The sequence below is a fragment of the Babylonia areolata genome, chromosome 13 (genome assembly GCF_041734735.1).
Source record: "Babylonia areolata isolate BAREFJ2019XMU chromosome 13, ASM4173473v1, whole genome shotgun sequence".
NCBI lineage: Eukaryota > Metazoa > Mollusca > Gastropoda > Neogastropoda > Buccinidae > Babylonia > Babylonia areolata.
This window is the reverse complement of record NC_134888.1, coordinates 10,093,801-10,118,725: the sequence shown is the minus strand read 5'-3', so window position 1 is coordinate 10,118,725 and position 24,925 is coordinate 10,093,801. Positions and strand designations below refer to the sequence as shown.

The window sequence follows — 24,925 nt, the reverse complement described above, 5'->3', positions numbered from 1 at the left end:
CGACTCAGTGCGGCAGTAGTCTGCGCGATTCTGGACAGGACCTCTGGTTTCGAACCCTCATCTGACACAATGGCACCCAAGTATTTGAAGGAGGAGACTTCTTCCAGTTTTTCACCGTTTACGTGCAAGTTGGACGTTACGCCTTGGCTGTTGTTGGTCATAACCTTGGTCTTCTCGGCACTGTGTGTGCATGTGTGATCAAAGCCAACAATACAACAGTCTGGTGTGGTGTTCCAATAATATGTTATGTCTAATGAGTTCAAGACCTACTTCTGTTTTAATTCTCCACATGTACTCTAAACCATCATTAGCATTTAGACTTGCCCGTCTGCATTTACCCTCAGGCATACCTGCTATTTCAACCATTGGAAAAAACACTGAAAAGAAGTAGATGAACTTTTGCAAGTGCAATCAATCAGAGAAAGCCTTTAAAAACAGAAGATCTGCATTTGACGATTGTACAACCTGTCATCTGTAAAATATGCAGGTTGGTGACTTTACTGGATGGTTTGCAGTTACGCCTACCTACCCTACAGTGATTAACTTCATGTCCTTATAAATCATTGCACTGCTTATAAATTCCTTTTGTAACACAAACATAGTAGTGCATAACAAACATTATATATATCATAGTAACACATAACATACATTATATCTCTCCATTCCCAATATAGCAGAATCATCATAAACCTGCAATGTTGTGTGTTATGATTTCTGACCATAATTTGATATGGTTATGGTTTTCAACAGATTTCATATTGGGTTCTTCTTTCCTGAGAACACTGTGGCAAAGATCCTGATTTTATGAACAACACTGATGCTGTGTGAACACTATCCCCTGAGATACAAGGTTGACAACCATGCACTTTTTCAACCAAGGAAACAAACTATGCTTGCTTCAAATGTGACAGATGTGTATAACTTCAATGAAGGATGCTTCAAGCCAATATACAATGAGCTTGCTCATCAGAAATCAACACAGTAGTGAATCACGAATTCCACAGAGGAGAGCTTGTGGATGTGGAGTGATGGCCTAGAGGTAACGCATCCACCTAGGAAGTGAGAGAATCTGAGCACACTGGTTTGAATCCCGGCACAGTCGCCAGTATTTTCTCCCCCTCTACTAGACCTTGAGTGGTGGTCTGGACGCTAGTCATTCGGATGAGATGATTAACCAAGGTCCTGTGTGCAGCATGCATTTAGCACACGTAAAAGAACCCACAGCAACAAAAGGGTTGTCCCTGGCAAAATTCTGTAGAAAAATCCACTTCAAAAGGAAAACAAATGAAACACTGCATGCAAAAAAAAAAAAAAAAAAAAAAAAAAAAGAGTGGTGCTGTCAGTGTAGCGACGTGAGCAGCCCAAATTTCACACAGAGAAATCTGTTGTGACAAAAAAGACTAAAACAATACAAAACAATACAATGTAAGAATATATCAACCTGTTTCCTGTTACCTTTCATTTACCTGGGATGATTTAACTACCATAAACTTGACCTTGCAAGTCTAGACAAGTCTGCAGCATCAATTCTGGAAATAAATACAACTGAGTACTGTCATTCTAATCTCATATCTAAATGCAAATAATTCCAAAGAACATTTGCCTTGGGATGGTATTGGATTTCACTGACATTGCAAATCCATATGGTCATCTGATAAAAACTGATGCTTTTCAACAATTATCTTAAAATTCTTTGATGTTGTTGTTACTGCCTTTTCTTCCTTGCTCTTTCAGTGCCCCCCCGCCCCCCTCCCCAAATCACCCCCACCCCAGTATACAGCCATCTTGTTCTGTGGTTTGCTCAGTGCTGACTGTCCACACCGAATGCTGTGTCACCACACTGAACACACACTAGACACACTACCAATGCTGTGTCACCACACTGAACACACACTAGACACACTACCAATGCTATGTCACCACACTGAACACACACTAGACACACTACCAATGCTGTGTCACCACACTGAACACACACTAGACACACTACCAATGCTGTGTCACCACACTGAACACACACTAGACACACTACCAATGCTGTGTCACCACACTGAACACACTACCAATGCTGTGTCACCACACTGAACACACTACCAATGCTGTGTCAGCACAATGAACACTACCAATGCTGTGTCACCACACTGAACACACACTAGACACACTACCAATGCTGTGTCACCACACTGAACACACTACCAATGCTGTGTCACCACACTGAACACACTACCAATGCTGTGTCAGCACATTGAACACACTGAACACACTACCAATGCTGTGTCACCACACTGAACACACTACCAATGCTGTGTCACCACACTGAACACACTACCAATGCTGTGTCACCACACTGAACACACTACCAATGTGTCAGCACACTGAACACACTACCAATGCTGTGTCAGCATACTGAACACACTACCAATGCTGTGTCACCACGCTGAACACACTACCAATGCTGTGTCAGCACATTGAACACACTACCAATGTGTCACCACATTGAACACACTACCAATGCTGTGTCACCACGCTGAACACACTACCAATGCTGTGTCACCACGCTGAACACACTACCAATGCTGTGTCAGAACATTGAACACACTACCAATGTGTCACCACACTGAACACACTACCAATGTGTCACCACATTGAACACACTACTAATGTGTCACCACATTGAACACACACTGAACACACTACCAATGCTGTGTCACCACACTGAACACACTACCAATGCTGTGTCACCACACTGAACACACTACCAATGTGTCACCACACTGAACACACTACCAATGCTGTGTCAGCATACTGAACACACTACCAATGCTGTGTCAGCATACTGAACACACTACCAATGCTGTGTCACCACGCTGAACACACTACCAATGCTGTGTCAGCACATTGAACACACTACCAATGTGTCACCACATTGAACACACTACCAATGCTGTGTCACCACGTTGAACACACTACCAATGCTGTGTCAGCACATTGAACACACTACCAATGCTGTGTCACCACGCTGAACACACTACCAATGCTGTGTCAGCACATTGAACACACTACCAATGTGTCACCACATTGAACACACTACCAATGCTGTGTCACCACGTTGAACACACTGCCAATGCTTTGTCAGCACATTGAACACACTACCAATGTGTCACCACATTGAACACACTACCAATGCTGTGTCACCACGTTGAACACACTGCCAATGCTTTGTCAGCATACTGAACACACTACCAATGTGTCACCACATTGAACACACTACCAATGCTGTGTCACCACGTTGAACACACTGCCAATGCTTTGTCAGCACATTGAACACACTACCAATGTGTCACCACATTGAACACACTACCAATGCTGTGTCACCACGTTGAACACACTGCCAATGCTTTGTCAGAACATTGAACACACTACAAATGTGTCACCACGCTGAACACACTACCAATGCTGTGTCACCACGTTGAACACACTACCAATGCTGTGTCAGCGAAAGAATTCAGTACATATGTACCATGTCTGTAGAACTCTACAGTTTTGACATTGGTCCTCACCTAACAAGACCAGGGTTTTCCGTTTGAAGGCCGGCAGTCGGACGACCTCCTCATAAGTCACCAGGTCCAGCTGGTCAAAGACAGCATTGTGTTTGGCCAGGTACTTGTCTTTCTTCTTCCTCGCAAACCATGAGCAGTTCACTGCAGGCACACATGTGTGTGTATCAGTAGTTGAGAATAATGACAGAGTGAACATCCCCCAACACACACACAGAGTTCACTGTAGGCATGTATCACAAAGTCAATAATGATAAACATGAACCTCCCCCCAACACACACAGTTCATTGTAGGCATGTATCACAAAGTCAATAATGATAAACATGAACCTCCCCCCAACACACACGCAGAGTTCATTGTGGGCATGTATCACACTGTTAAGAATGATAATAAATGAGAATCTCCCCCCAACACACACTGATTTCAATCTGGGCACATGTTACACTGTTAACTCACTCAGGACTGAAAGTTTTCTGCTTTGCTTTTCCCCAGAGACGGCCCATTTGTTAGGGTAAGGAAAAAATCACAAAAAATACAAAACACAAAGTAACTGAATGAAACTCGCTGTACTTGACCCACTGACCCCTCTCCTCTTGTCGTGTGTACGCCCTCCGAATCTTTGAGTCACTGTCAGTACCTTGTTGCTGGTAGCTTTCTTTGCTGCAGATACTTTATTCAAAGTCTTCATCATCCTCGTCTATGTTGGAACCTTCAGTCTGAAGCATTTCAATCACTTCAGCAGCAGTAAAAGCCGCTGTCATGATCTATTTTGCTCCAAAAATTTCCACTTGTATTGCCTGCGACACCATTTTTGATACGTTTGTAGATCAACCTGTCATGTGGGGTGCCGAAGTCAATGGCTTGCCGGCAAGTGTGTTGTTATGGAATCTCATGATGAAACTTTACATTTGACCCTTGACACGTTCACAATGCCCAGTGTAGTTGCATTTTTTATGCTACCCCATGAGGAAAATGTGGACATTTTTTTCAATTGTCGAAACTGCTATAGCGTTCCGTTGTCCAGAACCACACCTTACGTCAGGAAACCTAAAGCGTTAAGAATGGTGACCAAGGAGAACTCCCCACAACACACACTGATTTCAATCTGGGCATGTATCACACTGTTAACCTCTTGACTGCGCTGTTGACGTACGGCATACGTCATGAAAGGTCGCTCACCAATGCTGTATTGACAAGCATGTCAGTTTATTATTTGCTTTCTGTTTGTTGTAACAATGAATATGAATTTTGATTGTGTTAGCTGTGGTAAGTAACTTCATCAGTCACTGATCAGTGTGTGAGAGTGAGAGTGAGTCACGTGTGTACTATGTGTGACCAACGCTGCGCGAGGGGGTGTGGCTTGCTGGCTGGCTCATTGTTGATGACAGCATGTGACGCTCACCAAGAGCTTTCTTTGTATTCGTTTCCGAGTGTGTATTGGTTTGTTGTTGTTATTGTTGTTGTTCAGTGTTGTTGTTTTGTGTGTGTGTGTGTGTGTGTGTGTGTGTGTGTGTGTGTGTGTGTGTGAGAGAGAGAGAGAGAGAGAGAGAGAGAGAGAGAGAGAGAGAGTGGGGGAAGGGGGTTGGGGGGTGGGGGGGGGGAGATGTTTATAAAACTGAAATCAGAGAAAGATATACAGAATTGTATGCCTGAATTACTTTGTAAATGCAACACTTGTAGAAGTGTGTGTGTGTGTGTGTGTGTGTGTGTGTGTGTGTGTGTGTGTTGTCATTTTGTTTTGAATGAGAAAGAGAGAATGAAGGGGGTGTGGCATACCATGAACCAGTAGGTGTGTGTGTTTGTATTTCAGCTTCTGAAAACAATCAGAAATAAAATGGTACCATTTCATGATCTTTTTATATGTTAAAAAAAATATATAAAACAACCCTCCACAACCCCAACAAATTTAGTCTTTTTTGCAATGTTTTTCAGGTATGCAGCATGGTGATGATCATGTTCATTCTGGACCATCTGGAGTTGACAACTTGCCACAAACCTACAGCTGAAGACCAGCAGCAGCAAGGCCAGAGTGCAGTAAACAAGCCTCCAGCAATTCTGGATTACAACAAAAACATGGGTGCCATGGACCATCATGACCAACAGCTGCAGCCCTACGATGCCACAAGGAAAACCCTTAAGTGGTACAAATAGCTGTGTGTGCATTTTCTACAAATTGCCATGCTGAATGCACACATCCTCTACAAAAAAGCAGGCAACAGCAGTACACTCCTGGACTTCAGAAGGATGTAATAGTGCCATGATTTTTGGTGACCAAGACCCAGACACTGCTAAAGATGACCACGCTGTTCATCTGTGTGGACGACACTTCATTGATGTCATCCCACATACCCCACAGAAGGCCCGGCCACAAAGGAGGTGCAGAGTCTGCTGGAAAAAAGGACAAATAAAGGATGTGAGGTTCTACTGCCCAGACTGCCCCAGCAAACCAGCACTGTGTCTTGACTGTTTCTGCGAGTACCACACACAGCATTTTTAGTGGCGATAGATCCTGGGTGAGTACACGCTTTTTATTCTTTGTGTGGACTGTGTTGGAGTCTTATGCACCTGGACACTGTTGCTCAGCCTTGACAGTGAGTGTGGTTGATCACAACAGTCACAAGAAAGACTGGTTGATAACCTGGTTGATATTGTAGCACCTACATGATGGAATGACAGTCCCAATTTTTTTAAATTTTTTTTTATTAATGCACTTTATGGAATTTTTCTGTTAGATTGACTCATTATTTGAAATGTGAGTATTAAAAACAAAATCTTGGTTCATTTTCCTTTCATTTGACATATACTTTTATGCACTTATCTTCAGTACTTTTTTAAATATAAGCAAATTAAAATCATTGGCATGTTTTTCTTAAAATTTTCTCAGCATAGGCTATAGCAAAACATACTAGCAGTGAAGGGGTTAAGAATGGTGACCAAGGAGAACTCCCCCCAACACACACAATGAGAGAGGCCCTGAAGCAGCAGGTGAGACAGAGACAGTGACAGACAGAGACTGACTGAAAAAGAAAGACAGAGTGATCCCTGCTCACCGGCATGTTCTCTCTTGGCTCGCTCAATGGCCGCACATGTGGTCCTCCACTCCTGCAGTTCAGGGGAGGGAATCAGGCCTGCAGGGTCTGTCTCACTGCTGTCCCATTTCTTTGCTTGCCACCAGTTGGAATCATCTTTGCTGATCACCTGCAAACCATCACACCACATGGATCTGCTTCAAAGCCAAACACTTGATTTCAGGTTGCTGTGAATTAATTTTGTACATCAGGTGTGCTGTGAATTCATTTTGTGCATCAGGTGTTCTGCAGATTCATTTTGTGCATCAGGTGTTCTGCAGATTCATTTTGTGCATCAGGTGTTTTGCAGATTCATTTTGTACATCAGGTGTGCTGTGAATTCATTTTGTGCATCAGGTGTTCTGCAGATTCATTTTGTGCATCAGGTGTTTTGCAGATTCATTTTGTGCATCAGATGTTCTGCAGATTCATTTTGTGCATCAGGTGTGCTGTGAATTCATCTGGAACATCAGGTGTTCTGCAGATTCATTCTGTACATCCGGTGTTCTGCAGATTCATTCTGTACATCCGGTGTTCTGCAGATTCATTCTGTACATCCGGTGTTCTGCAGATTCATTCTGTACATCAGGTGTGCTGTAGATTCATTTTGTACATCAGGTGTTCTGCAGATTCATTCTGTACATCCGGTGTTCTGCAGATTCATTCTGTACATCAGGTGTGCTGTAGATTCATTTTGTACATCAGGTGTTCTGCAGATTCATTTTGTGCATCAGGTGTGCTGCAGATCCATTTTGTACATCAGGTGTTCTATAGATCCATTTTGTACATCAGGTTTCTGTAGATTCATTTTGTACATCAGGTGTGCTGCAGATTCGTTTTGTACATCAGGTTGCTGTAGATTCATTTTGTACATCAGGTGTGCTGAAGATCCATTTTGTACATCAGGTGTGCTGTTGATTCATTGTGTGCATCAGGTGTTCTGTAGATTCATTTTGTACATCAGGTGTGCAGTGAATTCATTTTGTACATCAGGTGTGCTGCAGATTCATTTTGTACATCAGGTTGCTGTAAATTCATTTTGTGCATCAGGTGTTCTGTAAATTCATTTTGTACATCAGGTTGCTGCAAATTCATTTTGTACATCAGGTGTTCTGTAGATTCATTTTGTACATCAGGTTGCTGTAAATTCATTTTGTGCATCAGGTGTTCTGTAAATTCATTTTGTACATCAGGTTGCTGCAAATTCATTTTGTACATCAGGTGTTCTGTAAATTCATTTTGTACATCAGGTTGCTGTAAATTCATTTTGTGCATCAGGTGTTCTGTAAATTCATTTTGTACATCAGGTGCTGTAAATTCATTTTGTACATCAAGTGTGCTGTAGATCCATTTTGTCAACGACTTCCTGTTTGCTGATGATTGCGCTATCAACGCTGCCTCCGAAGCTGACATGCAACACAGCGTGACAAGTTCTCTGCTGCCTGTGACAACTTTGGCCTCACAATCAGCACAAAGAAGACTGAGGTGATGCACCAGCCAGCTCCAGGAAAACCTAACGTTGAACCAAACATCTTCATCAACAGGCAACGACTGAACGCAGTGGACAAGTTAACATACCTGGGCAGTACACTCTCTTGTACAGTTATCATCGACGACGAGGTGAATGCCAGACTCGCCAAAGCCAGCACTGCCTTTGGCAGACTCCATAAGAACGTTTGGAACAGGAGAGGCATCACCCTGGAGATGAAGCTCAAAGTATAGAAGGCCATAGTTCTCACCACACTGCTCTATGGATGTGAATCAACAACAGTCTACAAACGCCACACCAAAAAGCTGAACCACTTCCACACCACAAGCCTCAGAAAACTTCAAGGCATAAAGTGGCAAGAGAAGATTCCTGACACAGAGGTGCTCACTCGTGCAAACTTGCCCAGCATCTACACCATCTTGATGCAGGCCCAGCTGTGCTGGGCAGGCCATGTAGTTCGCATGCCAGACCACCGGCTCCCCAAGAAACTGCTGTATGGTGAACTCCAACATGGCAAGCGCTCCCATGGAGGCCAAAAGAAGCACTTCAAAGACACTCTGAAAGCTTCTCTGAAGGCCTTCAACATCAGCCATGACACGTGGGAGCTGAATGCAATGGACAGACCAAAGTGGCGTTCAACTGTCCACAAAGGCGCCAAACCCTGTGAGGCCAACAGAATCGTTGCAGTAGAGCAACGCAGACAGGCCAGTAAAAGCAGTGCCAGCAAGTCCCTGACAGCCGCCACCATCCCCTGTCCACACTGCATCAGAACCTTCCGGGCGCGGATTGGCCTGACCAGTCATCTGCGCACCCACAGAGCCCAACCCACCCACCCCCAGGATGACTAGATGGTCCTCGTTGATTCCGACGGACGAACCACACATAGATCCATTTTGTACATCAGGTGTGTTGTAGATTCATTGTGTGCATCAGGTGTTCTGTAGATCCATTTTGTACATCAGGTGTTCTGTAGATCCATTTTGTACATCAGGTGTTCTGTAGATCCATTTTGTACATGAGGTTGCTGTAGATCCATTTTGTACATCAGGTGTTCTGTAGATCCATTTTGTACATTGGGTGTTCTGTAGAATCATTTTGTACATCAGGTTGCTGTGAATTCATTTTGTACATGAGGTTGCTGTAGATCCATTTTGTACATCAGGTGTGCAGTGAATTCATTTTGTACATCAGGTGTTCTGTAGATTCATTTTGTACATGAGGTTGCTGTAGATCCATTTTGTACATCGGGTTGCTGTAAATTCATTTTGTACATCAGGTGTTCTGTAGATTCATTTTGTACATGAGGTTGCTGTAGATCCATTTTGTACATCGGGTTGCTGTAAATTCATTTTGTACATCAGGTGTTCTGTAGATTCATTTTGTACATGAGGTTGCTGTAGATCCATTTTGTACATCGGGTGTGCAGTGAATTCATTTTGTACATCAGGTGTGCTGTAGATTCATATTGTACATCAGGTGTTCTGTAGATTCATATTGTACATTTGGTTGCTGTGAATTCATTTTGTACATCAGGTGTTCTGTAGATTCATTTTGTACATCATGTGGTCTGTAGATTCATTTTGTGCATCAAGTGGTCTGTAGATTCATTTTGTACATCAGGTGTGCTGTAGATTCATTTTGTACATCAGGTTGCTGTAGATTCATTTTGTACATCAGGTTGCTGTGAATTCATTTTGTACATCAGGTGTGCTGTAGATTCATTTTCCCTTCCACAGGTTGGCCACACTATTTCTTCAGAGAGAGAGGGGGGCGGGGGTTGGGAGGGGGGAGGGGAGAAGACAGGGGGAGGGAGAGGGAGAGAGAGAGGGGAGAGAGACAGGGGGAGAGAACACTGAACACTTAAATGTCAATAGCTTTACAGCCCTAATGACATGGGGGTTCATAATACAAATAACAAAATGCATCAATAATATTGATGAAAACCAAATATAAAACGAAATTCAACGATTTGTACAAGTAAATGCAGTTCGACCATCCATTCAAAGTAATGCAATGTAGAGAAGAAAAAAAATCCTATATAAATATGTATAACATACATATTTTCCATATGAAACTGTCAACACAGATTTCAATTTTCACAGTGAACAACACCGGATCTACTTTATTGTTGTTGTTTTCGTTGCATGTTATTCGCTTCAGCAACATATTTTGCAAGTGACTGTAATGAAGTTTCCTGATTTAGATTAAGCACTCCAAAAATATCTTCATTCTTTGCTAAATTTGTTTTAAATACAACACATTTTTCTTGAATATCATAAGCTTTACAACTAAACAAAAAATGTACCTCGTCCTCCCTTAAACGACCGCATCGGACATGGGGGGAGTAAGGAGGGCTCAGTTTGAAACCATTTTTTATAAGCATTTAACCCGATCGTTCTCGATCTAAATCTCACCAGACTTGTTCAATGCCATTTATTGCTCATGACTGTGATATATTTTTCTATCTGGAATATACTTTTAAAACTATAAAACCATCCATATTTCTCAGTGCTTTCCATTTTACAGTGCCAATTTTGTTTATATGAAGCAATTAGCCTACCTTTGAATTCTGAAACAAATCCTTCTTCACATCCAACTCCCTGACACATCCACACAATCCCAAGGGGGAGAGAGACAGACAGAGAGACAGGGAGAGACAGACAGACAGAGAGACAGGGAGAGACAGACAGACAGAGAGACATAGAGAGAGAGAGAGGACCAACAAGGTGTGTGGATGACAGAAAGCAGCCACCTTCAGAACGTCGCCATTCCTGAAGGACACACCAGCCTGTGGACATGGCATCAGCTCATCATCTCCAGGATCATAGTCAAACAATGCTCGCACAAATATCTGCAAGGAAACAACACCTTTATTTTAAAACAAATATCCGCAAGGAAACAACACCTTTATTTTAAAACAAATATCCGCAAGGAAACAACACCTTTATTTTAAAACACAAATATCCGCAAGGAAACAACACCTTTATTTTCAAACACAAATATCCGCAAGGAAACAATACCTTTATTTTCAAACACAAATATCCGCAAGGAAACAATACCTTTATTTTCAAACAGAGACCAGCAGCTTTCTCGATGCAAAGCTTTGGAAACACAATAAAATGACTCTCACAATCTCAAAATTTTCAAACAATTCTATCAGTTCAAGTTGAAATCTTATAACTGAATAATAAATTCATCTCAGACAGGGAAACAAAATTAATGAGTACCAAAAAAGTTCTGTTGTGTACATTTTATAGGGCTATATAAATGAAACATTAAAACTATTATTCAAATCAACTTCTCTTTGTCCCCTTTGGGTCTTCAATGAGAGGAATTGATAAAATAAAGATTAAAAATAAAATGCATTAAATTATGAAGAGGAGGGGGGTGGGGAGAAGGATTGAGGGTAATAATTAATTTTCCCAAATCCTCAGCAAATTATTGAAACTATTAAACAAAAAAGAACAACTGGTCCAATCATCTCTTCATTTTAAAACCACATCAATAGTTATAACACAGAAAGGATGCCAAAACAATCTAAGGAAAAGTGAGTGACTGGTGAAAACAAACACTGTACCCTTTGAACAGTAACTCCCCTTGCTTACAGAAGAGCACACAGTGATGTCCAGTGATGTATGGATGAAAATGTCTGTTACACCACTGGGAGGAGTAGCTAAAGCCATGTTTATATGGCAAGTTCTAGTGATGAATATGACAGTGTTATCAAATAACAAACGCCATTTTTGTAAAAATGAAATGGACACACTCTTGTATTACCTATTGATTGATGAACATTACCATCCCAGTGAGTGAACACATGTCTTTACTGATGGGTCCTCTGATGAAGCAGTAAAGAACGGAGGAGCAGGAGTTTTCATCCAACACACAAATGGAAAACTCACGCAAGAAACATTCCAACTGGAAAAATCTCCAACTACAGAGCAGAAACAAGTGCTCTCCTCCATGCAGCAAAAACCTTTGCTGAATCAGCCAGACCACCACCCAAGATTGCCTTCTTCACTGATTGCAAATCTGTGCTGGAAGCGCTGCAAAACAAACAAAGTGACCAACAGCCAGTGTCTCTACAAAAGACCCTAAATGACCTCTCATAAGTGTCTACCATCACATTGCAGTGGATTCCATCCCACTGTGGGATCACTGAGAATGAAAAAGTTGATGTTCTGTCAAAAGTGGGAAACAAAATGGAGCAGTTCAGCCACCCAGTGACGTACAGAGAGGCAAAAACCATCATCCACAGCCAGTACCGAAGGAAGAGAAGGCTGAACGCTGACAAAGAGACAGGTGTGATGCACCAACTCCTGCGACATCAGCAAACAATCCTCTTCAGACTTTGTACAGGCCACTGCAGGCTTTTGAGTCATCTTAGCCGAATGAAAATATCTCACACTGTGGCACAGGTACACAAAACCCAGAACATATTTTCCAGCACTACCTCACTCATGAGGGATCTACAACGCCAGTTCTGGCCTGAGGGAGTAGAGCTGCAGGCACAGCTTTGGGGTGACCAGACTGACCTGGAGAAAACCGTGGGCTTCATCAGGGTGACGAAGCTTCAAGTCTGATGCATCCCAACAATATCGAACGCTGAAGAAGAAGAAGTATTACCCATTACCTATACCATGTGCATTTTATTTTTTGACAGTTTGCAAGATACTTAAAAGAGTTTAAATTGTGATAGACTTGATATCAACCACAGATCTGTGGTTTTTGGATATGATAACAAATACAAAAAAAAAACCAACCCAAAAACAAACTTATGTCAAATTTGACCCCCACTAAAAAAACAACAAAAGACAAATAAACAAGAAAACTCTACAAGAGGGAATTTTTCTTCTTCTACTCATCATTCACAGCTCCACAATCAGTCTAGTTCTGACAGTAGTAGTAGGCCTCCTTCGGTCATGGCTGACTATGGATAGAGTATATCCGACCTAATGTCTAATTAGGCTGTCTGCTTGGACCAAGCAGCGTCGCCTGTGACTGTAGAGACCGATGCGAGAGAGACAGTCTCTGTTGCAGCGGTCACATGAGTAAGGTGATGCTGGTCTGTTGGCTGCCGTCCCTTTTCTGCAAGCTTGCTTTTCTGCTGCAGCAGCTGACAGTTCGTCCTCACCAATCCGTAGCTGTTCTTGAGAGTGCTTCTCCAGCTGTTGTGGTCATCTGCAAGGTCCTCCCAGGACTCAGTGTTGATCTCAAGCGCCTTCATGTCACGTTTGCAAATGTCTTTGTATCTCAGCTGTGGGTGGCCGATGCTTCTCTGCCCTGTGGCGAGCTCTCCATAAAGGATGTCTTTTGGGATGCAACCATCTTCCATGCGACGAACGTGGCCCAGCCAGTGCAGCTGACGCTGTCTCAGCATGGTATACAAGGTCAGGAGGCCAGCGCGAGTCAGGACTTCGGTCTTTGTCACCTTGTCTTGCCAGGAGATGCCGAGTATGCACTGTAGGCTTCTCAGGTGGAAAGTATTGAGCCTTTTCTCCTGATGAGCATGTGTGGTCCACGCCTGACTGCCATACAGCAAGGTGCTGAGGACGCAGACGTTGTATACAGCCATCTTTGTCTTCGTGGTCAGTTTGGGATTTGTCCACACTCTTTGTGTGAGGCGTGCTAGCATTGTGGCTGCCTTCCCGATCCTCTTGTCGATCTCGGTGTCAAGGGAGAGGTTGTCGGTGATGGTGGACCCAAGGTAAATGAATTGATGGATGGCTTCAAGCTTGTAGTCATCAATGGTGATGGCTGGTGGAGATGGCGTGTCTTGGCCTAGGACGTTTGTCTTTTTGAGACTGATGGTCAGACCGAAATCTTTGCAGGCCTGGGAGAAGTGGTCCATTAGTGACCGCAAGTCCTGCTGGGTGTGGGTCACAACTGCGGCATCATCGGCAAAGAGCATGTCTTTGATGAGCGCTTTGCGGACTTTTGTCCTTGCTCTGAGGTTGGCGAGATTGAAGAGCCTGCCATCTGATCTGGTCCGCAGGTAGATCCCTTCTTGCGCTGTGCTGAACGCATGCCTCAGGAGAAGAGCAAAGAAGATTCCAAATATGGTGGGGGCGACGATGCAGCCTTGTTTGACAACGCTGCGTACGTCGAAGGGTTTGGAGAGGTTACCACTGAACTGCACCGTCCCTTTCATGTTGGAGTGGAAGGACTCAATCAGGCTGTACAGTTTAGGGGGGCAGCCGATCTTTCGAAGAGCCCTGAAAAGGCCGTCTCTGCTGACTAGGTCAAAGGCCTTGGTGAAGTCAATGAATGCGACATACAGGGGCATCCTCTGCTCTGCACTTCTCCTGGATTTGGCGAAGGGAGAAGATCATGTCTATCGTGGATCTCTCTGCTTGGAAACCACGCTGTGATTCCAATGAATGACCTTGTCTCCAGCTCATCATTGCTGCCATGGAGTTTGGTTGTGTGTGGAGTGTCGACAGGCCACACTTCTTGTCTTGCCAGTTTGTACAAGGGGCAGCTTTGGAAAATGTACTCTGCTGTCTGGTCTTCCTGCCCCAAAGGACAGGTGAGAAATGGCGCAAGCCTCAAGTTTTTGGAACATACAGTTGTTCAGTCTGTGACTGGTGCAAACTAGTCTGACCAGGACACTATGTTGCTCTCTGGTTAATGTGTGGTAGTCATCCCTGATTATTGTAGGCATCATAAGTGCCTTGATGAAGAACTTCAACTCACTTGAGCTGATGCTGTTGTTGGGCTGCTCCACTATGGCATTATGGCATCCTTCTTGGCCAGCCCATCACCTTGCTCATTCCAAGGGACTCCATAATTTGTATTTGTATTTCTTTTGATCACAACAGATTTCCCTGTGGGGACTCCTCAGCAATCAGGGCTAGCATGAGGTGCTGCTTCACTGAGTCGCTCTGTGTGTCACCTCAAGTGAGGTAAGGGAACTGTGGTGAAGACTTGGATGTCAGTCTGGTTGTCAGCCCAAGGTTCTGGCACCACTGATGGGTCCTGTGGCAGCTGTTCTGGTATTGTAGGGACAGCTGTTTTCTTTCATGGACAAAGCTACTCCTTTTCAGTCTGCTCTAAGCAAGGTACAACAGGAATTTTTTTTAAAAGAGAGAGAGAGAGAGAGAGAGAGAGAGAGAGAGAGAGAGAGAGAGAGAGAGAGTCAGTCAATTTTTTGTACTCTCCTTGTCTTTAGGGCAGAAACGCTGACAGGAACAAGAAACCCTGTGGCACCACATTATCAAGTCATGTTGTGTTCAGGAATCAGTCAGCTAGAAAGACCACAGCCCAAAACATGTGGGAAATAAAATCCTTTGGCAGTGCTTTCATCACAGAGAATTCATCAAGGACAAAGCCCTACCTACATTTCATGCTCCCCAATCTTTCTCTGAACTTGGAACAAAACAACACAGGAAGAGAGGATGCAGATGAAGGGGGAGATAAAAACATGCAGCATCCACATACAGCATCCTACATAAACAACAATTAATATAATATCAGTTAACATACATGCCAGCATTGCAAATCTTAAAAACTGAACAAAACAAATAAAGAAAAATCACACAACAATCTTCTGCTCAATGAGAAACAGCTTGCAGTCAATACTGGAATTCAAACAAACAACACTGGATTTCCTTTAGAAAGCAAAAACTACAATAAAAAGAAACAAATTGTCAACTTTCCTTCCACAGCATACTTATTAGAATTTGTTTTCTGCATGCAAACATGTTGGGATATGCATCACTTTAATATGGGAAAAAATCCATGACTCCACAGCATCTTAAGACAAAAAAGGTATTAAAGAAGAAGAAGAGTACATCAGGTAAATGCAACCACATTAATCATTAAAGTGTACTTTCCATGATCCTCAACTCCTGCTCCTCTACCCTTTCCACAGACAGACTATGAAACACCTCCTCATTAAACAGACAGACTATGAAACACCTCCTCATTAAACAGACAGACTATGAAACACCTCCTCATTAAACAGACAGACTATGAAACACCTCCTCATTAAACAGACAATGAAACACCTCCTCATTAAACAGACAGACAATGAAACACCTCCTCATTAAACAGACAGACTATGAAACACCTCCTCATTAAACAGACAGACAATGAAACACCTCCTCATTAAACAGACAGACTATGAAACACCTCCTCATTAAACAGACAGACTATGAAACACCTCCTCATTAAACAGACAGACTATGAAACACCTCCTCATTAAACAGACAGACTATGAAACACCTCCTCATTAAACAGACAGACAATGAAACACCTCCTCATTAAACAGACAATGAAACACCTCCTCATTAAACAGACAGACTATGAAACACCTCCTCATTAAACAGACAGACTATGAAACACCTCCCCATTAAACAGACAGACTATGAAACACCTCCCCATTAAACAGACAGACTATGAAACACCTCCCCATTAAACAGACAGACTATGAAACACCTCCCCATTAAACAGACAGACTACGGAAAAGCATTTGGTTGGAGATGAGAAGACAAAATGAAGGACTAATACCGGGATGGGTAGACAACAGGAAGGCAGAAATTCAGGACAGAATGGAAACAGACATCAGACAGCTAGCTTCAGCTGCGATATAAAAACTGGAAACAGGAATCAACAGGCAAACTGAGGACACATCAACAAACATCAACAAACCTGCTATAACCATGCAACAGCCAGAAAAACAACATCAAAAACCCACTGATTAAGATTCTACGAAAACTGCAGAAAACAGGTGTGTGCAGAATTACAAAACAACACCAACACTAATCAACAACAACAGAGAAGACATTTATACAAGAACACAAGCATTCACATACACCCTGTAGTCTATTCAAGTCATTCCCACCAACAACCAGCACCAACTCTGGACTGATGTTACTCTCAAAGGAAATGACTTGGTTCACAAAAACAACAACAAAAAACAGTGAAGTCTTATAAAAGAACTGGTCAAAATTAAAAGAAAAAAAAGTAAGCTTGTAAGGATGTTTGCTTGTTTTTCAATCATTTTTCATTTCTATGAGTTAGATGTGTGATTGTTTTTCTCCATTACTGACATGTGGGTAGGTCCACTCAAATCACTGTAATCGCTGAAAAAATATACAGGCAATATGTAACAAACCTTATCTCCCATGTGCTTGAGTGGTAGAGGTCAGGGTCAAGGGCGAGGAGGACGAAGAAGGGGAGTGGGGGAGTGGGGTACTTAAATGAAATCAGAACTGATTTAATTACTTCATGGGAAAAAATACCAAACCTAGGTGGATACAGTGTACTGTCTAACATCCACTCCACAAGTACTGAAAAAACAGAAAGACATAACTACACTACTGGGCAGACAACACTGTATATTACTGCACACCAAGTATTACCTCACACAATGTGGGAGTATTTCGGTAACTAGGCACAATCTTGAGAACTATACTCCCTCGTGCATCTTTCTGGAAAAAGTGGACATGTCAGGCAAGTGTTTTAGTCAATAGTCATGATGCAATGATCACAGTGTCTGCAGCCTGTCAGTCTGATGCCAGTGCAAGGTGGAGGAAGAATGTGCATTCCAGATAGTGTTTCCCATATCTTCTCTTTTTTTTTCTTTCTTGAATTCATGATGCTGTGGAGTGCTCACTGTCAAAGCTTGCACTGCAGCTCTTTAAGTATGCACAGAAAAGTATGTGAAATGCCACGTGTGCTGTGTGAAAGCAAACAGCTGAATACAATTGGAAGGGAATTGCTGCAGGATTCACAGACTGGAAAAAAATATTATTGGAAAAAAACTCAACTAATAAAAACAACCACCCACTTTCTCTACAGTTTTTTTTCATGATTAAAAGAATTTCAATTTTCATTTGTATTTTTCTTTTCATTAGTTCTTCTCTTCTTTTAACAGGTTCACTATCTCCTCTCTCTCTCTCTCTCTCTCTCTCTCTATATATATATATATATATATATATATATATCCCAAATGGACAGATATTATGATTATGCAGAACTGTCCTATTTTACCAATATATCACTTGCTTCAAGTGAGGTGAGTCATGTACAATCCTTACACCACACTGACATGCTGTGTATTATGACCCTGAAGTGACTGTCTTTTAACTTTCTCAACACTTGCACTGACATCATGACAACACAGCTGCATCCTATGTATTCACTGGCGCCCCCTACAGGCCCCTCACCTCTTTGCTCAGCTGGTTCTCTCCCTTCCTGGTGGCAGTGGGCACAACTTTGAAGGTGACAGAGCCCCTCAGATCTCGCTATCATCACCATAGACATCATCATCATCACCCTCGACCTCATCAGACATCATCACCATAGACATCAATCATCATCACCACAGACCTCATCATTATCATCACCATCGCCATCATCATCATCACCAGAGACATCATCATCATCATCACCACAGAGATCATCATCATCATCACCATCGACATTATCATCACTTTAATGTTTATAGGATGTGTGTGTGTGTGTGTGTGTGTGTGTGTGTGTGTGTGTGTGTGTGTGTGTGTGTGTGAGAGAGAGAGAGAGAGAGAGAGAGAGAGAGGACAGAAATGAAACAAAACGAAACAACACAAATTTTTTATTTCATGAGGGTAGTGGAGTAAGCACAGTTGCCTTTTTTTTTTTTTTTAAATATTTTTTACATCCAGTCCTTAATGGCAAAAAAGAAAGAAAAGAAAAGAAAAAAAAAGCAATGGCAAAACACACACACACACACAATTACACATGAAAATAAAGAAAGAGACAGACTAACACAATGAGAAAGAGAGAGAGAGAGAAAGAGAGACAGCTGTGTGTGTGTGTGTGTGTGTGTGTGTGTGTGTGTGTGTGTGTGTGTGTGTGTGCGCATGCATGCAAGTGCGTGCATGCCTCTGTGTGTGGTCTCAGAAAAAAGAGAGAAAAAAGAGAAAGAAACAAAACAAACAAAAAAAACAACCCAACCCAACCAACCATGCCATGAAAAGCAATCCAACACAACAGATCTATGATCAGATAACATTCTTCATATTTCACAACCATATATCCCTAATATAAACAGCTCCATTTTCAAACAGCAAGCAGAATAAATGAAATATTTGGATGGATGTGATAGTGAATGTGATGAACGTGTGCTGATTTTTCATGTTATCGCTAGAAGGTCCTATCTTAAAGTGGAACTACTTTTTCAAAAGATCAGTGTAGCTTTCAGCTTTATCTAGATGAAACTGTTTTAAAAAAATGTGCGCATATGCACACACACACACACACACACAATGATAAACAGTGGCATAACCCTCTGAACTGCTGATTGACATTATCATGTATCAAGTTCAAGTTGTTCTGTTGCAACCATAATTATGTAGTGCAAGACTGGAGTATGGACATGTGTGCATGCATGTGCGTGTGTGTGTGTGTGTGTGTGTGTGTGTGTGTGTGTGTGTGTGTGCGTGTGTGCATGTGTGTGTGTGTGTGTGTGGATGCATACAAAATATAATACTAAAGTGAGAAACAGAGAGAGAGAGAGAGAGACAGACAGACAGACAGACAGAGAATATGACAGTGTGTGTTAAGAGAGAGAGGGGAGAGGGAGAGAGAGAGAGATAGGGTGGCTGTGTGTATGTGTGTGTGTGTGTGTGTGTGTGTGACTGTGAATGAGGAACAGGAAATGTGGAGATGGGTGAAGAGGAGAGGGAGAGAGGGAGGAATGGAGACAGACAGACAGAGAAAGGGATCTAATGACAGCAACTTAGAGACAGTCAAGACAGAAAAAACAACTAACTCACCAAAATTTTCTGCAATGTCTCTACTGGCTGGTTCTGAACAGAACTGCCATTGATCTCTTTAATTTCATCCCCAACATGAAGAGTACCTGCACACACAAATCAAGAAGAAAAAAAAAAGATAGCAATGCATCATACTTGCCAATGTAGTTGTCAATGTAATCTGTTCATATCTTCATGCCCACTAGCAAAGTGAAACTTTCATTCTGCTTGGCGTCTCAGCCTGTCAGAGAAACAGGCAACTAATCTGTGAAGCGTTGTTGTCAGCCCAGTAGAGCAGATCTATGTGTTCATCTGGATCATTAATCTTCAGCATCGGTTCTACAACACCCTTAAAAGTCATCCCCCCTCCCTCTATAGAACGTCATACAAATAAATAAATCAGAAAACAATAAGCAGTTAACAGTACCCTGCATTATCCTATATGTTTACTGGAGCAGTGAACGTTTGCCTTTTTCATCTGGAAGTTACAAAGGGCAGCCTCTGAGAAAGCTGCTTCAGATGATGCCTGCATGTGTGTATGCATACGTGTGTGTGTGTGTGTGTGTGTGTGTGTGTGTGTGTGTGTTGTGGCTTTCTTTTTAGGAACACACTTCATTAGTGTCTGAACTTTACTTCTTATTAACAGTCCTGGCACATAGTCATGCCACTGATTTATTTTTCAAATCTTTAACTATCTGATCTTTGTAGTTTTTTTGTTTTCCTGAATTTCAAAAGTTTTCAAAGAGACATAGGGAGAAAGAGAAGTTTTCAAAGAGAGAGACAGAGAGAGAGAGAGAGAGAGACAGACAGACAGACAGAGAGAGAGAGACACACAGAGAGAGTGTTTATCTTCAGTTTAACGTCTATTCACTATAAGTGTTTTTAGACGGAAAGGAGTCAAGTAGTGGATAAAGGAAAGGGAGTGCATGTGAATATTAGTGTAAAAAAGTGTTCATGTTATGTATCAGAGGAAAGGTAGATTATTATAAGAAAAAGACTAAAGAGATTGTGGTGTGTACTGAATGAGATGTCATGGGGTTGGGGGGGGGGGGGGGGGGGGGGGGGGGAGAGAATATGTATAAGCATATCAACAAGTATTAACCTACAACAATGTAAATATAAATAACAGCATTAATTGTAATACATCAAAGGAGAATACCAACTGAACTGGAGTTTAAAATTTCTGAAAAATTCTAAGCAATGAATAATCATTCAAAATCTTTTCAGTGGGTAATGAAATATTGGAAGAAAAGTCATCAATTACATCTTTTGGAATTAATTGCCTTATGCTCGGACAATGAACGAGTAGATGGCTTACAGTTATTTGCTTACCGCATATTCATTTTATATTTTTAGAAAATTTTGTACGAAAGGCATTTTAACGAATTCTATACATTAGACTTGTAATTTGTCTTGAATGTGCTGCTGGTGTCAAATTTAGAAAATGTTTGGGATTAGCTGCATTCTTTGTGTTTACACAACAGTGGTAATATTGATTATTTGAATCTATAAGTAATTTCTGAAATCGATTTCTAGATACATTTTCTATATAACTAATGCATTCATGCAGATCTAACTGGATGTCAAGTTGTACTGCGCCTTCGAGATTACGTGCTGCTCTTCTAGCTGCTTGGTCTACCCACTCATCACTGAGAGAGTGTGTGTGTCTGAATGTGTGCATGTGTGTGTGAGTGTGTGCATGCATGTGAGACTGTAAACATGATCAAAAACAGGCAGATTTGGTGGGAGATATAATCTGAGCATGTGTCATCAGTGTCCTGGGTAGACCATACAGCATAGGAAAACTTAAGACCCAAGACACATACAAAACCACCTCACAACCAAATCCTGTGAAGATCATGTCACACTATTAGAGATGCCAAGCCAGGACACACATACATGGCCATTTTGATTTTAATCCGAACACCTGCCACTCATCATTCCATCTTCACAACACTGTGTGAGACCTAGCCACACCTGTAAGTGACAAAGAACAATCCTGGTCAGTGCAGGCCACCGGGCTGGTGTTCCTGGGGAAAGTGACCTCACCACAGTGCAGTGCCACTCAGTCTTGATGTGTGTGCACTATGTTTGATAACCCATCAAAGACTGCCCCACCAGACAGTTTAGGGAGTCCTGCTTCCCTTCACATACACTGGCCTCAGACGTCAGCAGGAGGAGACAACTCTTTACATTCCTAATAATGGTCAACCTATCTCCCTTGAATCAACATCAAGGCTTGTTGATCCCTGATAGTCTTCCCCTCAGTCACATGTGATCACATCAGTAACTGCTTGCCTTTAACAAGTGGTTCTATTTGGGGAAACTGCTTCCATCCCCATCTCTTAAAGAGGAAGAAGTAAAAGAATAAACTAGGAGGAAGAGGAGGAAGAGGGTGCAGGAGGAAGAGGAGGAGGAGGGTGGAGGAGGAGAAGAAAAAAGGCAGATGCAGGCAGGAGAAAAGGAAGAGGAGAAGCAGAAAAAGAAGAAAAGAAAAACAAAAAGAAATAGAAAAGAAGGAAAAGAGGCAGAAAGTTACGAAAAGAAGAAACAGGAAAAGTAAAAACGAAAAGAAATAGAAAAGAAGGAAGAAACCGGAAAAGAAGAAGAAAAAAATGGAAATGTTGCAGAAAATGAAGAAAGAAGAAGAGAGAAACACAGCAGTAAGAGGTGAGAGCAGTGGAAGAAAGAAGGAAGATGAGCAAGAAGATTAAGCTGAATGATAACACAGGTACAGCAAGGAAACTTATGGGTGCTTGAGCACCAACTATTTCACTGTGTGGAAAACTCATCATGCTTGCTGTTCATGGCTGTAAATTTCCAAAGAAAATGCAAACATATGCACAAAGCCTACAATGAGCTTTTTTGAACAAAAACTGGGCAGCCAAAGCTTGTAAGTAAATGTACGCATGTGCACACAAATTTGCAACATCGTCAATGATGATGACAGTTGCAAGGGGGCTAATAATTATGATGATGAATTGAAGAAATATATATTTTAAACACCACCACCATGATCATTCCTCAGATAAGACCCTGGACCACTGCTACACCTCCATCAAGAAGGCGTACCACTCAATCCGCCGTGCGCTTTTGGGACAGTCCGACCACAGCAAGATTTTTCTGGTGCCAGTCTACAAACAAAAACTGAAATCTGAAAAACCAGTTGTGAAAACTGTGAAACAATGGTCGGCCTCTGCCTTAGAGACCTTGCAGGACTGTTTCGAATGTACAGACTGGAATGTTTTTAAAGACTGTGCTGGGGACTTAAATGAATATACCGACACAGTGTGTGATTATATTTCTTTCTGAAAGTGTGTGCATTCCATCAAAAAACCAAAATATTTTCAAATGACAAAATTTGGTGTAACGGGGCTGTTAGGCAAAAAGTAAAGGAAAAAGAGAGAGCTTTTCGTGAAACTGATGATAGAATAGTCCACAATAAGGCAAAAAGAAGTGTTGAAAAATGCATTAAGAAGGCAAAGTTTTTATATCGGAAAAAAAGAAAGAAAGAAGAAAACCTGTCTGCAAACAACTCTACGAATGTATAGACCGGACTGCACAACATCACTGATTATAAAATGACCCACCAGACAGTCGACAGCACTGACAGAACTCTTCCAGACAAACTCAACACATACTACTCCAGATTCGACAAACCATTGTCTACTTCTGACGTGGCTGCACCCAAAATCACCCCCACTCCCCCTTTCATAGGCCAAGTTGTCTGAAAATGAGAAAAGCCGCTGGCCCTGACAACACCTCACCAGGCCTTTTGAGGAAGTGTGCAGTCCAACTATCTAGTGTCTTCACTGACATATTTAACATGTCCCTTCTGTCTTGTGTGGTGCCACACTGCTTTAAGAAATCACCAATCATTCCTGTTCCAAAAAAAAGTACAGCCTAGTTGTCTTAATGATTATCGTCCCGTAGCCTTAACATCAGTCGTAATGAAAACATTTGAACGCTTGATTCTACAATTCCTAAAAACCTGCATTCCTCCATCTTTTGATCCCTTTCAGGTCTCTACCATGTCCTCAGACATCTCGAAAATCCTAACAGCTATGCCAGGATCCTTTTCATTGACTACAGCTCTGCGTTCAACACAACAGTGCCATCAAAACTATATTTTAAACTGAAAGACCTCTCGCTGCCTGAATCAATTTGTGCATGGATCCTAAATTTTCTAAGATGCAGACCGCAAGTTGTTAAAGTTGGTGACATCACTTCCTCCACATGATTCTCAACATAGGCACCCCACAGGGATGTGTTCTATCCCCACTGTTGTATTCACTATTCACACATGACTGTGCAACTCAAAATGAATGTAACACCATGGTCAAGTTTGCCGACGATACAACTCTAGAAGGGCTGATTATGAACAGTGATGAGTCAAAATATAGGGAAGAAGTACATGAACTTGTCAGCTGGTGTGATCAAAACAACTTAGAACTCAAAAACTTAGAACTTAAAACCAAAGAATTAATTCTAGATTTCAGGAAGACCAGATCTGACCCCTTACCGCTTGTCATTGAAGACAAGCAAGTAGAGATCATCAGCGACTTTAAATTTCTTGGACTGATCATTTCCAACTATTTGAAATGGGAGAAAAGTATGGAAAAAATTGTTAAGAAAGCACAACAGCACCTGTACTTTTTTCGGCACCTCAAAAAGTTTGGAATTAAAAAAGAAATCATGGTTGATTTCTACCGAGCAGTCACTGAAAGTGTGCTAACCTTCGCTATTACTGTTTGGTACAGAAACATTTCCAAGGCAGAAGTTGCAGCCCTTAACAGAATCGTAAAAACTGCCACCAACATTACCGTGGCTGATCTACCTTCTCTAGAAGACATATATCAAGCGGCTACTCTAAAACAGCAAAACCAATCAGCCAGGATGAATCACATCCAGCTTTTGGGATTTTTGGGATGCTCCCCTCTGGTTGACGGTACAGAAGTATAAGGACGAAAACCAATTGCTTCGCCAACAGCTTTCCCCCCAAAGCAGTCAATGCCCTGTCTCTTGAACAAATCCAGTGTGATAAATTTAATTGTGCAACCAACAACCAT

General features: G+C 42.0%; 1 protein-coding gene across 5 annotated transcripts in view; it reads right to left on the bottom strand.

Moving 5' to 3' along the window:
• Positions 1–24,925, bottom strand: part of LOC143289046 (peripheral plasma membrane protein CASK-like) — a 661,124-nt gene that overhangs the window by 22,727 nt on the left and 613,472 nt on the right. For all 5 annotated transcript variants that reach the window (XM_076597850.1, XM_076597848.1, XM_076597849.1 and 2 more), the window contains 5 exons: positions 19,878–19,963; positions 18,288–18,365; positions 10,868–10,966; positions 6,609–6,756; positions 3,561–3,701 (listed from right to left, as the gene is read on the bottom strand). In XM_076597850.1, the coding sequence (XP_076453965.1) occupies positions 3,561–3,701; positions 6,609–6,756; positions 10,868–10,966; positions 18,288–18,365; positions 19,878–19,963 (552 nt within the window). The remainder of the gene's footprint in view (positions 1–3,560; positions 3,702–6,608; positions 6,757–10,867; positions 10,967–18,287; positions 18,366–19,877; positions 19,964–24,925) is intronic.